Genomic DNA, 16,983 nt, shown 5'->3' on the forward strand with positions numbered 1-16,983 from the left:
AATTTTAATTAATAATGGCTAAGCATTGTGGTCTCTATTCTCAGGGTGTATGAACATTACATTTAGAATGAACGTTTGCGGTTAACAAAATTAGACTATAGCAACACAGATAAAGATGAATTGAAAATAACAGGGAGACGAAACTTTTTTAAAAAATGCTCTAAAAAACGGCAAAGCAGACTGGCCTTTAAAATAAGGGGAGAACGTGATGGGTTAATACTGGAGCAACGTAACTCGGAAGCGAGAACCGTCACGAACATAAGAAAGGACAATGGTAAAAACAATAAATAAAGGATTTTAATAAGCTAGTTATTCGCTGTCACAGAATACAGCAACTTTTGCTCCGTCGTCGGCTTTCGAGTGCTCAGAAATAACCTGGAGCACACGGTGACGTCATTCTGTGTCAAATATAGGGAAGGCGTCGAGGTCTGTACTGTACAAACAGCTGGCCAGTACGTGTCATGAGCAACATTTGAAATCACACAGCATGCCAGATCTGCAACTCATACTGCAGTTCAGAGCTTCATTTCTGAGGAACACAAATCCGTAATTATTATGGAAATGTAATGCCATATACAAAAACCAGAAAACGTTTCAGACAATTTGTTTGTGCACTGATTTGAGAATGCGTTTTTTTTGTTTTTCTCTCTCTAATCTATGACCGTGTGAAGAATTTTTAGGCACTTTAAAAAATACTGCTTAATTTATTGTAGTCATTTTTAGAACTGAGTCATCTCTTGCTCCAGATTACGACTTTTTACGTTCTCCTGCAGCTGGAATGGCTGATTTTAACTGTGCATAAACAAATACATTAAAACAAGGGGTGGAGAGGCTATATATGTTCACGTCAGCTTAAAATTCGCTGCCTAAATAAATGGATCTATTCCCCCAGCACCAGTTCTCATTGGTTATCTAAATGTAATTCAGCCTCTCAAATGTTTTGATTGCCGAGCGCTGCTAAACTCCACCCCCGTCCCAGAAGCCAACACCTTCAACTATTATGCACGCTGGGAGTTGCAGTTCTACACAACGACATCAACGCACATCTGAAAGGCTCATATCGTTCTTAAACACTACAGTACCCATAAAGCCTTGGAATTAGTTGCGAAAAAAAAATCGACCGGCTGCCCGTTGCGCTGCATTCTGGGAGTTGTTGTGCTTACAGAAACGTCGCACCGTTGATCCCAACTGCACAGGCACCTGGGAAAGACTACAGCTCTCATGATGCACGGCGAGTTTGGTAAACATAGACCTGTCAAAACAGCAAAGTCTCCATTTTGTCAGCAGCAGTCTTAAAATGGCTGAAAATGAAAGCGAGAGGCAGAGGCACGGATAGGATTTAATCTTTATTTAGTAAACAGTTTTATTTTGTTTTTTTTCACTGCAAGCACTTTATGGACCCGGCGCCGGTTTAAATGGCCGAAAGAAGACCACAACAGCGGGAAGATGGATATTAAAACTGCGTTTTTCAATGCTGCCAGAGATGGGAAGCTGAAACTTATTCAGAAGTTAGTCAGCAACAAAAGTCTAGAGGAGTTGGAAGCCCTGGCCGGAGAAAAGACCCAAGGGGGCACCCCGCTTTTAATAGCGTCCAGAAACGGGCACTTGGAGGTGGTGGAATATTTACTGCAGCACTGCAAGGCCAATGTGGAGCTGGGAGGTTCTGTAAACTTTGATGGGGAGACTATAGAAGGGGCACCACCTCTGTGGGCTGCCTCAGCGGCTGGTCACCTCCATGTCGTCCGCGGCTTGTTGAAAAACGGGGCGTCTGTCAACAACACCACCCTGACCAACTCGACCCCGCTGCGGGCTGCCTGCTTCGACGGGCACCTGGAGATCGTCAGGTACCTGGTCGAGCACCGGGCTGACATGGAGGTGGCCAACCGGCACGGCCACACCTGCCTGATGATCTCCTGCTACAAGGGCCACAAGGAGATCGCCAAGTACCTGCTGGAGAAGGGGGCCGACGTGAACCGCAAGAGCGTGAAGGGTAACACCGCCCTCCACGACTGCGCCGAGTCCGGCAGCCTGGACATCATGAAGATGCTGCTCAAGGGCAACGCCAGGATGGAGAAGGACGGTTACAGGATGACCCCCCTGCTGGCCGCCAGCGTCACGGGCCACACTAACATCGTGGAGTATCTGATCCACCAGCCCAGGACCTCCAGAGAGGAGCGGATCGACGCCCTGGAGCTGCTCGGGGCCACTTTCGTGGACAAGAAGAGGGACCTGCTGGGGGCCATGAAGTACTGGAAGAGGGCCATGGAGATGAGGCACAGCGACAAAGGCAGTGTCGTTCACAAGCCCGAGCCGGGGCAGCTGGTGCTGGCGTATGATTACTCCAGGGAGGTGACGACCAGCGAAGAGCTGGAGTCTCTGATCACAGACCCGGATGAGATGCGCATGCAGGCCCTGCTGATCCGGGAGCGCATCCTGGGGCCCTCCCACCCGGACACCTCCTACTACATCCGCTACCGAGGGGCCGTGTACGCAGACTCGGGGAACTTCGAGCGCTGCATCAACCTCTGGAAGTACGCCCTGGACATGCAGCAGAGCAACCTGGACCCGCTCAGCCCCATGACGGCGAGCAGCTTCCTCTCCTTCGCCGAGCTCTTCTCCTTCGTCCTGCAGGACCGCGCCAAGGGCACCCTGGCCACCAAAGTGACCTTCAGCGACCTGATGGGCATCCTGTGCAAGAGCGTGCGGGAGGTGGAGCGGGCCGTCTGCCAGCGGGAGAACCCTCCGGAGGTGCCCCAGTTCACCAAGGCTCTCTCCATCATCCTGCACCTCATCTTCCTGCTGGGCAAGGTGGACTGCAGCCCGGAGCAGGAACACCTCAAGAAGCAGACCATCTACCGGCTCCTCAAGCTCAACCCCAGGGGAAGAAATGGCTACACCCCCTTGCACCTGGCTGTGGATAAGGAGACCACCACTGTGGGCCGCTACCCTGTGGGCAAGTTCCCCTCGCTGCAGGTGGCCCTGGTCCTTTTCGAGTGCGGCGCCGACGTGGACTCGCGGGATTACGACAACAACACCCCTCTGCACGTGTCCGCCATGAACGGCAGCCTCGAAATCATGAGCGTGCTCATCGAGGCCGGCGCCCATTTCGACGCCACCAACTCCCAGCGCAAGACCGCCTGCGACCTGCTGGATGAGAAGGCCACTACCAAGAACTTGATGCACCCCTTAAACCACGTCACCCTCCAGTGCCTTGCTGCCAGAGCCATTGAAAAACACAAACTGCCTTACAAGGGTCTGATCCCAGAAGAGATGGAGGCCTTTATTGAGCTGCATTAACCTCTCGCTTGTGCTGCAGACGCCGCTGCATTTTAGAATTGTAGGGGTGCTGAGAAATGTCTGAACTGTGTCTGCCTGAGGGGCTACAACTTTTAACTTTTTATTTTTTTTTTGGTTTTGTTTTTAAACTGTTGGTGGCATGGAGAGACGGGAGGTGGGCATATCGGCTAAGAGCCTGCATGAGGCTCGACAAGAAATTCAAGCAAACAGCTTCCGATCTTCTTGTTGTTTTTTTTTTTTTTTTTTTTTTTTTAATTATTGAAAGCACTTTTAAGTTCTAGTACTTTGTTTTTCGTCTAAAATACAGAAATCGCTGGGCAACCGTCGAGTCTCTTGTTTAAACATGTAAATTAGAAATAAGATGCCTGAATAAAATTCGGTGATTATAAGAGAGGGCTGTTTTGTATTTGTAAAAAAAAAAAAAAAAAAAAAAAGCACAGCAAACAGGATTGCACTGGATGTTTGGAGAGCAATTATTTCTGTAGCCTAACTTAGTGGTAGACCTGGGTTACAATAGTGATCTTTATTTGACCCGGCTAGCAAGCACAATGAAACCTGAAAGGTGTGTTCACCCCCAATGCAAGTAAACCTGTGGGGACAAGTCTGGCTGCAGCACAAAATGTGCACAGTATCTTTACAGTTGCTCATAGGCCTTTTAATAGACTGGGTGAAACAGGAGTATAAAGGTAAAAATAAATATCAGCTCACGCCTGTGTTGCTGTTAGTAGCTGGCGGGTCATTTGATTCTAGACTGGCAGGCTCCGTTTTCCACTCAAATCGATTAATCGAGAGGTTTCAGTTATGCTGCATTGAACAAACGTGGAGTTCAATGTATAAATAAATCTGCTCCAGTTGTATTCAGTGTGTCTCTCTTTTCTTAGAAACCCACTTAGACAAGGTTACTGTAGCCAGGTACATGGTATGTCCTTAAAGGTGTGCTCTGTACGGTTTTTAAAATCTTTTACTGGCTCCGTTTTCACTACCCCCTTTCATCTCTGAACTTTTCTAATAGTCTTCACCTTTCTCCTTGTTGCTCTGGTAAAGCTGATAATATGGAATGGGTGAGTAGCTCTTAATTAAACATTCCCTCTGTGAAGCTGAGGGCACATGAAGCTGCTCTGTGGTTTGGAACTTGGTTTCAGGAGACTGGGTTTCAGGCCACCAGGGAAGACTTGGGGTTTGATACAGCAACGTTGTCTCAAACTAGGTCTCCTGGACCCAGGTCACAAGCCACTGTACCTGAAAAAGTGGTGTTCCCTCAGATTTAAGGGTCACTGTCGTTTGGGGGGCACTGAGGAGCAGCATGGAGGAGGATAGGGCTGCTCTGTAGTGTTTTAGAAACAAACTAAAAGTTGTGCTTAAAAGGGGGGAAGGAAAAAGGTTTTAATTCGGGGCATGCAATCGTAGCTATAGCCACACAGATAGGTGTTGGATGCAAGCCAGGGTGATTTCCTCAGTGCAGAAAAATGCTTCAATTAAATCTGTCCGAGGCTTAGCCTGGCGGGTCAACAGCTATAACAATTGTAATAATAATAATAATAATAATAATATAATATTTAATTTTGTACAAATAAATGCAGTGTCTTGTGCCTTCAGTGTGAAGTAGACAGTATTGTAAAATGTGCACATTCAGCAGCATTAGTGTCAATGAATATAGACTTTTGGGGTTCATTTGATGAACTGTACCCTGCCAAGTCACAGCTGGATTGTAGAGCATTTTACAGTACCGTGATAGGTGGTTGATGCAGTCCAGGGTGCTTCCCATGGTGCTGTTAAATGCTCTAATAAAATCTGTTGCTTATCCCGGTGGCGTGCAGTTTGAGCCGATCCGTCTATAAGACAGTTGAAGGGTGTCTGATAAATGTCGTTGTACATCCAGGGGTGCTTCAGAATGGCCATCTCCTCTTTGCAGAGTCGCGAGGAACAGAAACTGCTTTAGGGAAACTCCTTTTGCAAACAGTAATGCCACCTCTCAAATCTGTGGCCCCTCGGAGGTAGTAACAGTCTTTTTTGATCCAGTCATAAATATTGATTTCAAACCTGCATTGCTTTCCAGTGTGATTTACCGTGCTGTGATACACTACAGTGAACCAAGAAATATACAACTCAAACTTGCTAGCACGGGGGGGGGGGGGGGGTAATGCTCTGTGGCCACTTGTGTATATTGTGAGAATTATTCTGTGTTTAAAATGAAATTGCATATTATCTGTATTTAATTAAAATTACTTTTCGGTTTATTTAACCCAATATGCAAATGTTAACCTTGCAAATGGTGCATGCTGTAGTAAAATAAAATGCAAGTAAACAACAAAATAGAATATTATCTGAAATATAGGATTAAAAGGGATTACGGTCTGATATGAAAGCCCTCTGACGGCTTTGAAATGAACATTATTTGTGTTTTGTGTTTTTTTTAATTTAGTGAATTTCCAGCTACAGAACACATTTTTGCAGGTTGAGATTGGTACGAAAATGCCTTTTCGGAGCTAAGCAAACCCTCTACTTCCAGAAAACACAAAGGCAGTTTCAGATACTGGCATACGCCTGCATGCTATAGAGTGCAGTCATGTCTGGAAACAAGTGGTGTGACATTTGTGGCTAATTGCTACTAATGCATCATGTCTTATATGCAGAGCAGGACGTGTGAGTACTTAACCACCCAGGTTCAATGAAGGACTGAGAGGTATTGTGATCGATCCATCCAGAGCAATTTTAACACAAACCTGTGCCGTCCTGGGTGCCTGTTATTGACCGGTGTTTCTAATGCTTTGTTGCATGTAGTTTAGCATGCTGGAGGATTTTAGCATTGCAGCAGATCTGGTATTAATGTCATGTATTATAATGTACTGTACAGAATCCAAGCTTATATTCTGCAAGATAACACCAAAGTCATGATCCGGTGAAGATCACAACATGCAGATCCCAAGCCCATTCGTGTGGGAGTCCTAATGGATTTGATATGATGTGAAATAAGATGAAATGATTATTAATGATGGGACTGTTTTGTAATAAGAGAATGTGGAGCATGTTTTAATACCAACGATAAACAAATTGCATTGACATCTCATTGAAGGACCACATGCCAGACTGCTGTACAAGTAGCTGCTGAGTACCATATAATTGGGTACTTGGGTACATGCTGTTTTCTGTGCTAATGCAGCTGCTATTTTAGTTTTATCTATGTGTCTCATACTGACGTGGCTAAGATAACGTTTTCATGTTCTACAAGAGAATTCTTTGACAAGCCTGTTTGCAAAAAAACAGTGTCTCGGTATAGGTCATGGCGTATTTATGATACAGACACATATAATGCTGTTCATATCATTGGCAGAGATACAGGACTTCATGTTACAGCTGTAACTTTAAAAACTGAAGCATAAGATCTTGAGCAGTAATAAAGAGAAACTAGTTCAAATTTTATCATTTCTTTTCAAGTCCTGGTACTACTAAAAAGGTTACTGGTTGCCTGGATCTGAATAGAAAAGTGTCTTAAATTTTAACAGGTTGATTCGTGCTAGACTGTTGGCTGGTTTCACAGATCTCAATTTGCACTAGGCTTGGACTACCTTAGCTACGGGTGGTTTCACAAACTGTGATTAGCACAAGTCTTGGACTACCTAACGCTACCCTAACTGCTTGTTTCAGAGACCTCGATTAGCACGAATCTTGGACTACCTAATGTAACCTTGGGTAAGGTATTTCCGAATACGTGCTAATCAGGGTCTGTGAATCCAGCCATACTGTTAGGTACTCCAAGGTTAGAGCTAATCGGGGTCTGTGAAACCAGCTCAGGATGAATGCGGGAGAACCCGGATCAGATGGGATCGCCGGTCAATCCATGCTCATGGAAACGAGGTATAACTGTAGGCTGTCCAACACGGGTGCTAATTCCCGGCTGGGAATGTTTTACAGATCAGGTCAAATAGAGCGCTGGCCCCAAATCATATGCACAGTATCTGTAACTTGACACATACAGAATGTTGTAATGAGCTACTGTCATTCATCAATATGCAATGTATCATTTCACCTTTGCTCAAATGATGCTGTTTCCCACCTGGGACTTGAGTGTACTGTAGCCCAATCAGTGGCATTAGGAAATATCAACACTGTTTGAATAATTTAATAAATTTATTTGATAGCAATCACAATTTTCCTCTCAATCATTAAGGGGCTTTCCTCCCCAAACCTTTTGAATTTCACAGTTAAATGCTTAAATGCAACACTAGGCTCTACCTAGTTATAGAACTCCTCTTTTAAAACTGCACACTGTCCTGAAAGGATAACCCAATTCAAAACTGAGAACTGCAGTAACGCCATTCAAAACAACAGCAGAACACTGAGGTTAAAATTCAACAGTGTACGACCGTGCTGTGGAAACCAATCTTTCACATGTAATTACCCTGCAGTCACTTTTGTACGGAGAAATGTTACTATCACGTAACTAGACCTTGTTCCTTTTTACCAAACACAAATGCAATAAAAAATGGAGCTGGCAACACATAATCTATTGCACAAGAAATGCTGGCTTTTGAGGGGCTAGGTTATAAATGTGCTAGGGTATATATAACTGCTTTGTATCAAGAGAATATCCCTTTCAGTCACTGTGTGGGATTGTCCTATGTTAAGTTTCCTATCTATGCATCTATTTTATAATGCATGGTTTTTTTTTTCAAAGTTTTGGCAGGGCAGCTTCTCGAACTCCACAGAGTGTTATAAAATGTCAAATAAATGTAATTAAAAATGTGTGACCCAAGAGGATATATAGTGAATATACAGTTCGAAAACAAATTAAAAGGAAAACACTCGGCAGAAATAAATATTAGTACAAAAGCAAACCTTTGTATTACCTGTACTTTTAAATTATTTAGAAAAAATAACTTGCAAATGTGGGTTCCTCCTTGAGTATAGTCTGTTTCTGTTAATGCGATTCTTGAAATCAGAACTCTCTCTGAAAAGGGTGACACTCCCTAGCTAGCAATGAACTCCAGCCATAAACACCAGCTCTTTTCCTGAACGGGTCCTATCTGGCTGGGATAAAAATAACAGTTCATAACAGTTCACAGTCAGACCTGATAGTGGAGATCAGCAATCTTCAGGTGTAGTCTTAACCTGACAAGGTATGCTTTAGCACCCTTTCCATGACAGCCAGGTGAAAGGCTCTGTATTATACTGAGTGGTACGTGGTTTTATTTTTGGTAGTGGGGTCTATTTAAAGGTGTAGCTGCCCCTACTCTTTTCAAAATAGCATAGCTGCATGTTTGAGAAGGCTGTTGCCTTATAAGGCCATGCTGAAAATATCAGCTTTATAAGTGTTTGGTGTAAAATGTAATAAATAGAATCAAAAACACCAGTTTGGGAGGGGACAAAATGCAATGCCCCTTTTTGAGCTCTGCTTCCTGTGCTGTTACACAGCCTGCAGTGGGTAAGGTTATTATTATTATTATTTATTTCTTAGCAGATGCCCTTATCCAGGGCGACTTACAATCGTAAGCAAATACATTTCAAGTGTTGCAATACAAGTAATACAATTATTAGGTCCGGTTATTAGGTGTTTAGGCATGTGTAAAGTACATTGGCTGGGTAGGTACCTCCAGTTTTTCCAACAAAAAATGGAAAACACAACCTTTGTCGAATTTTATTTTGTATTTGTTTAGATCTGTTCTAGCTGCTGGAACAACCAGTACTGATGGTGCAACAGAGCTTAACTGCCCAACAATGTCAATCTGTAAAGCACAGTGAAAGAGAAAGGGAAAGGAAATCCTCTGGGCCATACAGTTTGGGCAGTTCTAGCTTTTGGATCCACCAGTGTCACGGGCCTCCGCTGCAGGACTTTCCCACAGAAAACGCTGCCATTTTATTGTATTTTTATTAAAGGCGTGCCGTTCACCCTGTAGCATTGGCGTCGCCTCTTACCCAGGCACCTGTCTCTAGCCTGTGCTTTCCTGGACTGCTTCTTCGTCTTCCTCGTCTTCGTCTTCCTCGCTGGCCGCGCTGACGCTCATCTGTGCCTGGTTTCCGATCTGAATGTTGCTGGCGTGGTGGATCTGGATGATGTTTGGAGGCGGGCAGGGCTGGGGGGCCCCTGGATTGCTGCCCACGTTCTGATCCTGTGCTTGCTGCTGCAGGGTGGTTGGGAATGGGAAAAACTGCTGCAGTGGAAACTGGGCTGCGAAATTAGGCATCATCCCTCCCGGGAATGGCAGTCCAGCGGGATTGAAGGCCGGCTGGCCAGGTAGAGGATAGTGAGGATGTCCAGGTGGCATTTGGTTTAGGTGTGGGGGATATTGTGCTTGGGGGTTTGGATCTCCTGGTAGCTGCTGTGGTGGTATTATTCCTTGCAGCATCTGCGTGTACTGCAAAGCCATGTATTGCTGCAGCTGAACGTTAACGTTCGCGCGTTGCAAGAGTTCATAGTTCTTGTTCTGGTCTTTAAGTTGCTCTTCCTTCTCTTTCTGCTGTTTGATTTTTTGCTCCTGGCTCCAGAGGGCCCTCTGATTCTCAATCATTTTTTGGTTGAAGGTCTTCTTCACCTTTTTCGGGAAGAAGCTTTTGTTCTCCTCCATGGGGATCAAGCACTTTAGCGCGAAAGGGATGCTCTCTCTGGGCAGGCAGTGTCTCCTGGGCAGAAAGGGGATGACCGTGTTGTACTTGTGGCGCCGCTCGATGGAGTCCATCAGCACAGAGTTGGTTTTGTACTGGGCCCAGTGGGAGTTGAAGTTGGTGGTCAGGAGGATGAGCGTGAAGGCAGAGTTATTGACGGCATCCTGAATGCAGGTCAAGGGGCTTTTCCCAGGGATTTCGAAGTCCACGCTGAAGGTGGCTCCTTCCCCAGCACCCAGCTGCTTGAGAGTCTCCTGAACCCTGATGGCATTGTCTGCATCCTCCCGGGCGTGGAGAATCACAAACGAGAAGAACTTGTTTTCCGTCTCACCCTCTTGCTCTGCGGTCGGGGCTGGGGTTGGGTTCCTTGGGGGCTCCGAAGGTTTCGTTTCAGGGTGCGACTCCTCAACCAAGGTCTTTGGTGGGATGCTTGGGGGTGAGGTTTTTTCCTCCTCTGAAGAAACCTTCTCTGGTAAGGCTGACGGCTCTTGGCTCTCCTCCTGTAGCCCGGTTTTCGAAGTCACAAGCTGATCGCTTACCGGATCTGCAGTGCACTGCACCTGTTTCACTTCACTACAACTGGGCTGTTCTGCAGAGGACTGTCCAGTGGACACAGAAGAGTCGATATTACAATTGCTATCCTGAATCTGGGCTCCTGGATGTATGCTTCTGTTTCGTTCTTCTTCCCCTTGTACAGGTGGCATCGGTACAGGGTTTGGCTGAATGTCCACGCTAGATAAAACAAGATTCGTACTGGCAGCCCCCTGACCTGTCCCTGTGCTGCCGACAGATGCACTGTCAACGGAAGAGTGTGAAAGCGCTTTATTTGTCCCAGCAGTAAGAAACGGCACAGTGGGAGACTGGCTGATCTCCAGGTGACTAGCAAAGGAAACAGAACTCTCTGTAAGGCTTTGCAGAGAAGACGGAGAGCTCTTGACTTCAGTCCTTGACTGACTTTTGCTGTTGTGAATGTTTATGGCCGGGCTTCTCCTTAGCATCCCACTGACCCAAGAGAAGAGTCCGGCACTGGATTTCAAAGCCGCCCCCCCACTCTCATCCGGGGCTGTTAGCTCCAAGTGGGGGTCACACTCAGTCCTCGACTCCACTTTCAGATGCTCTAGGCTCACCTTGCATTTCCCACCTGCGTTTTTGCACGCCTCCATCGCGATCAGGTAGGCGTTGTCTCGCAGCGACTCGTCACAGAGCCTCTCAGCCACCAAGACTTTAAAGATCCGAGCCACGTCCACGAGAAAATCAGCTTGGCCGGAGAGCAGTTTGCTGGTTGAGGCCGAGTGTTGGCCGTCCTTGGCTGTCATGCCAGCCAGGTAAACAGCCGTCTGATTGTGGCCCAGCTTTTGGAGCTCAGTGCGGGCTTCCTGCCTGCGCTTCAGATTTATCAGCACCATGGCATAAACAAGCTTGTCTGTGTCTGAGACAGAACATTCCAGCTTCAGACTGAGGCTGGTCAGCCTGTCTTTCCCTACGTTGGACAGGGCCTTAAATGCATCCTCCAGGGTCGGGCTACGATCCCGCTTGTCCGCCATTCTGCTATGGTTCCCGGGAAGCTCGCTAGAAGGACATACAACCCACACAACATGATAGGGGCCTCAGTCATGCTTTCTCATTTCTCAGAGCATCCTTCTATGCAACTGGTCGCTTTCCTTGTTTTTTCTTCTTCCATGAGACCTGCAATTAAAAATATATACTTATGAGCACACCCATGCCGCAACCTGGCATACACACAGAGCATAACTAAAACATTACCCTGAACGCAGTCGCTGGAATCAGATGTCGATCAAGTACTAGCACAAGGAATTGAGAGCTTGTTTAAACGGTTTCTTATTAAAATACATTGGAGAGCGACTCAAGTATCGCGAGGAGGAAACTGACCAGTAGGACGACCAGATCCAACCTGCCTGTACATTTTAAACATGTTTCGTGCAAAAATAAGAAAGTTATTCTAGTTTTATCTGCATGTGAAAAAAAACAAAACGTTGTTTGTTAAAGGATTTATTTACAATACTCAGACAGGGTTACCTGCTGCAACTCAAATGAGTTCTGTATTGAGAATGACTGAAGCAAACCTATCGTCAATATACTTGAATTTGAATCGGTTTAAACAAATGTGGGCCTTTCTTCATAAATCAAACACAGCAGTTTTTTTTTTTTGTTTTTTTTTTTCCTGCCTATCACTCAGAAATGAAAACACCCAAACTCCATTGAAATGAACACAGTGACTGCTGGTGCTTTGCCTGTGCTTTCGCAATGTTTAAACTTTGCTCTGCTAGGCGTACGCTGCTCTTAACCTTTATAATACACATTCCGGATTTTACATGCTAGTTCCCTGCGCACCTGTGTGGAAAAAAAAAGAAACCATTTTGTCTGACTTGCTAAACCACTTAACAGCTGAAATACTGCACACTGCACCCCCCTTTCAGTTACAACGCTGCACTCAGGTATTGTGTCTGAGGGTGTGCCTGCCTCAGCTGTTACATAACCCCCACCGCATTTTATTATTATTAGTTTATTTAGCAGACGCCTTATCCAAGGCAACTTACAGAGAGCAGGGTGTGTGAACTATGCATCAGCTGCAGAGTCACTTACAACTACGTCTCACCCGAAAGACGGAGCACAGGGAGGTTCAGTGACTTGCTCAGGGTCACACAATGAGTCAGTGGCTGAGGTGGGAAACTCCTGGTTACAAACCCTTTTCTTTAACCACTAGACCACAGAGCCTCCTAGGCACAAATCACTCAGGTCATTTGGGTCCAATGAAGGATTTGCCCCAGTACAAATATATATATCAGCCTTTTATTAATATCATATTACGATACCATTTTTTAATACCTGTATCTAATGACTTTTTGTGATCCGCATATTTACATACTTTACGACGTGCATATGGCAATTTATTAGAAGTTCCTGGACACATAATCTTGCCCTTCGACAAAAGTAACAAGGCCAAACAACTCAATTCGATGTACATTGTACGTGTCTTCAGATCAGATTTCCTGATAAACAACACACCGCTGTCTGTTACGTGGTTTCCTTAACCACGTCGAGCCCTGTGTTGTGTACACTAGGATGTTAACCGCACCAACACACACACACACACACACACACAAAAGTGAATATAAAAAAGTACAACACTAACCTGTAAAAGTATTTTCAAGTACTTTGTGGACTTGCGTTTGGTGGTGCAGAAATTCTACAAACAATCCTTGCGTTTAGAGACAAAAACGAAACGATATGTTCTGATCTTATTAATAATATTAGGTGATATTTCTGTACACATGTTCATACTGTGCACGGCCGATTCAGGGACTCTTCTTTCTAAACAAGGAAGTGTAAATCTCCGCAAGAGACGTCAGTCTCACTCGGTCACAGCAAATTAACACAAGACACGGATATCCGCTGAAGTTGAACCTAGCGGCCGTTTCATTTATTCCTCATATTAGTATATTTACAGTAGCTTAGCAACAACAAAATAACAGCATCGCTGCTTTACAAGATTATTATGCAAATTAAACTCTGACGTGATCTGCTCTTAAAAGATACCACTTCTTTCTTTTGCCACTCAGTTCAGTCAAGATGGGCAAGACTGCACAGCTGACATATTTCGATGGAGCCGCGCTCGGTTGGCAGTTGCTTCTTTGTCCACCCATGCACGAGGAACGGTACTATCACATGTGACAGATGTATCCTGATCGGTGACTCGCTTCCAGGGCAGGGTTTAGGAAGTGTAGTCCTGCTTTCTTATAAAGAAAATAAACAAGCATACCCGAGACAGGTCAAACGTACCAGGAGTGCATTGCGATGTGAGTTGGAAAGCCCGAACTGGCTCAAGGCACATGGACTCATATGATATGGTAACTCTATCCCAGGACAATTAAACACGCGGTAGACTGGGTGCACAGCACCGCACACACTATGTTCTTCATATGAGAAGTTATGAGTCATCTACACGACCTCACCTGTAACCCGGGGTATATCTGCTTTAGAGATCTACAGTAAACACGCCTCCTCTTACGCCTACACTTGGCGGTTGCTATAGAACAAAGTTGCGTTTCCAAATATGTTTATCTTGTGGCTTTACGTGTTGAACTTGTATTGATTCTGCATGAGCCCCGCAGCACGGCATGTCTGTCACCAGCAGGGGGCGCCCGCGGCAACGATAACGCGAGGGCCGTTCGTTGTTTTTCCCCACTCGCTAACCTCGCTGTGGTACACGAAGTAGTCGAAATAGAAATTGATGACGCGGCCGGTTTCAGTTGCTGATTTCCGTGGACACCGACTCCTCCCCGGGTCCAAACAGGATTTCGACTGCAACAAAACGTTTATAGCTGGCTTGTAAATTATGAAAACCTGTTGAAAATCAGATAGAAAAAAAGAGCTATAAAATAGGGCGCCTTAATGTTTGACACATTCTGACTAAATAGAAACGTGTTTGTTTCTGTGGTGCGCATGGTTGTAAATGCAATGAATGCATGCAATTCAACTGTGCGGTGAGTTGTGCATGTAATGCATGCTCCTGATTGGTTGCAGGGATTTGTACCCGCGCTAAAGTTATAAATAGGACAGCGTGTTCTTGTAGCGCCAGAATACTCAAGAATACCGACACGTGGAGCACCTGCCGTTTGCAGAGCTACACGTGGATTGCTGATTTCCTATTTACCTAACTGACTCCTTTCTTTTACAACTCACAGACTGTTGGTAAATAAACGACATTGGTATCCTCTTACCGTTAAAGGTATGCACTGTTTAAAGTAGCTTGTAAATCAATCCTACAGCTTCACTATCCACAAGCAAATGGAGGCTGGAGCTGCCTGTCAGAGAGAGGAAGGGTTATCCTGAACTGACACAGAGGGTTGGTCTGTGGTCACATTATCTCCCCTTGAATCCCGCTCTTCATTCTCGGACAGTCGCCGGTGGTCGGGTCGGGACTGGGCTGTGTAATTAGTGCCTGTGTCTGATCAGAACGGTTGACGCTGGCTCTTGTCTCTGTCAGCTGCGTTCCCGGTGTTTTTTTTCAATCACGTTTTGTGCTCCTCGGCTGCGCTGGGAGTGAGACAGACCCCTCTCCTCCAGACCGTCAGCTGCCGTACCGACAATAATCTTCATTTGAGCTTAATCGGGACTGCGGAGTGTTCCTGAACTCTGCATGGGGCTAATGAGCAGCAAACCCTCTGCCAGTCACTAATGGACTCCCTGTAGAGTCTCCACTGACCCAGGATAGGACACTGGTCTGGTAACAAACGCATGATTCTAATGTGGTCCCTTGGAAAAGTATTTTTGCAGTTTTCCCCCCAATGCTTTTGCCATGGCTATATTCTGGATAGACCGTAGCTTGCCCTGATTTGCCACGTTTATTAATACCATACTTCATTGCAGTAATTTGCATATTTAGTATATGTGGGACACACGTGTCCCTCGTGCGTTAAAGGGTTAAAGAGCTGTACAGCTTTGGACCCGTCACTGTTTAAATCAGTTGACCCCAGACAGTCTGCAATCCTGTGATACTATTCCACATCCTGCGAGGACTTCTTGTTTGTTTTTTCTTCCACAAACACAGAAAGCTACGTGTCTGTTTTAGTGACTCATTCCTTACACGTTAACAGCAAGGAGCAGAGACTTGTGTAACACACTGTTTCTTGGTAATAAAAACACGATGCATGGCATTATACTTTTTGGGATGTGGTTCGAATCCCTTTAGCAAGCCAGCCCCCCCCCCCCCCCCCCCCCCCCCCCCTCAGCCATGCCATCACACAGGATGCACAAGCTAAGCCTGCTTCCAGAGTCTGCATTCTGTCTTCACCGCTTCCCAAGGAAATGCACAGCCAGTGATTCAGAGCTGAATAAAATCACACTGGTTAAGTACTAGTGTTAAGGAATGCTTCCTCGGTTTTTCTTTTTTTTTTTTTTTTTTTTTTTTTTTTTACAAACATGTGCTCCTTATCTGTAGCAAAAAAAACATCTTTTTGGAAGGTTGTAGTAGGGGGAGAGTAAACGCGAGGTAAAACTGTAGTAGCTGATGTGCTGAAATTTCTGTTTGTTTTAACTGTACTTGCATTGTAAGCGCAAGTCTCTGATTGCTGTAATTATAGCGCAACTGCGACTTAAAATCACCGTGCTGTAATTGCATTGCAACTCTGGTTTGAGATAACTATTGTTACATTGTAAATGCAGTTTTAGAGTACGCTGCTTACATTTGAAATAAAGACAGCTGTTAGAACACTTTAATAGTTAACTTCCAGTAGTTTCAGTTCCTAATAGTTTTAATTATAAAGCACACTGGATTACACGACCTATAGGCGTTAAACTGAAACTACTTCACTAACTCTCATGATCACCAGAATCCAAGACTGGGTTTGGTCAAGGTATTAAACTTACCACTAAGAAATGTCTGGAAAGCACATGTGACGTGAAGAATGTATGTATGTATATATGAATATATATATATATGCAGAGGCGCTGGAACCATTCTTATAGTGGAGTGTTGAAAGCCATTGAACAGAACTGTAACCCCTGTATATGATGGAAGCCATGCAAAGCCACCAGCACCCCTAGTTCCAGCGCCCCTGTGTGTGTGTGTGTGTGTGTGTGTGTGTGTGTGTGTGTGTGTGTGTGTGTGTGTGTGTGTGTGTGTGTATATATATATATATATATATGCAGAGGCGCTGGAACCATTCTTATAGTGGAGTGTTGAAAGCCATTGAACAGAACTGTAACCCCTGTACATGATGGAAGCCATGCATAGCCACCAGCACCCCTAGTTCCAGCGCCCCTGTGTGTGTGTATATATATATATATATGATTTATGACGGGGTATGCAATAAGCACTTTATTATTTATTTTTAAACAAAGTGTCAACAGTCAACTCTTAATGTTACCAAATCTTTAACAAATACAACTTGCATTAACTTTAAAAAATCGCTTGTTGTTGGCAGGTTTGTAAGATTAACAGCAGTATTCCCCTTTAATAATAATAATAATAATAATAATAATAATAATAATAATAATAATAATAATAATAATAATAATATTTTTTTTAAAGGTGTAAATTGCATTTTGGTGGAAAGACTTTAA

At 44.8% G+C, this 16,983-nt stretch overlaps 2 protein-coding genes across 2 annotated transcripts; one reads left to right on the forward strand and one right to left on the reverse strand.

Annotated features, from left to right (window-relative positions):
- The first annotated feature begins 1,192 nt into the window (after positions 1-1,192).
- LOC117401335 (protein fem-1 homolog A) lies at positions 1,193-7,439 on the forward strand. Its single transcript, XM_034001934.3, has one exon. It carries the CDS (start codon positions 1,447-1,449, stop codon positions 3,295-3,297), a length of 1,851 nt encoding a protein of 616 aa, XP_033857825.3. The 5' UTR covers positions 1,193-1,446; the 3' UTR covers positions 3,298-7,439.
- Positions 7,407-13,918, reverse strand: LOC117966211 (TIR domain-containing adapter molecule 1-like). The gene is made up of 2 exons (XM_034911846.2): positions 13,052-13,918; positions 7,407-11,583 (listed from the first exon to the last, which is right to left on the reverse strand). The coding sequence occupies exon 2, from the start codon at positions 11,439-11,441 to the stop codon at positions 9,225-9,227; it is 2,217 nt and encodes a 738-aa protein (XP_034767737.2). The 5' UTR covers positions 11,442-11,583; positions 13,052-13,918; the 3' UTR covers positions 7,407-9,224.
- Positions 13,919-16,983: the final 3,065 nt, after the last annotated feature.

This window comes from Acipenser ruthenus, chromosome 47 (assembly GCF_902713425.1).
Source record: "Acipenser ruthenus chromosome 47, fAciRut3.2 maternal haplotype, whole genome shotgun sequence".
Taxonomy (NCBI): Eukaryota; Metazoa; Chordata; class Actinopteri; order Acipenseriformes; family Acipenseridae; genus Acipenser; species Acipenser ruthenus.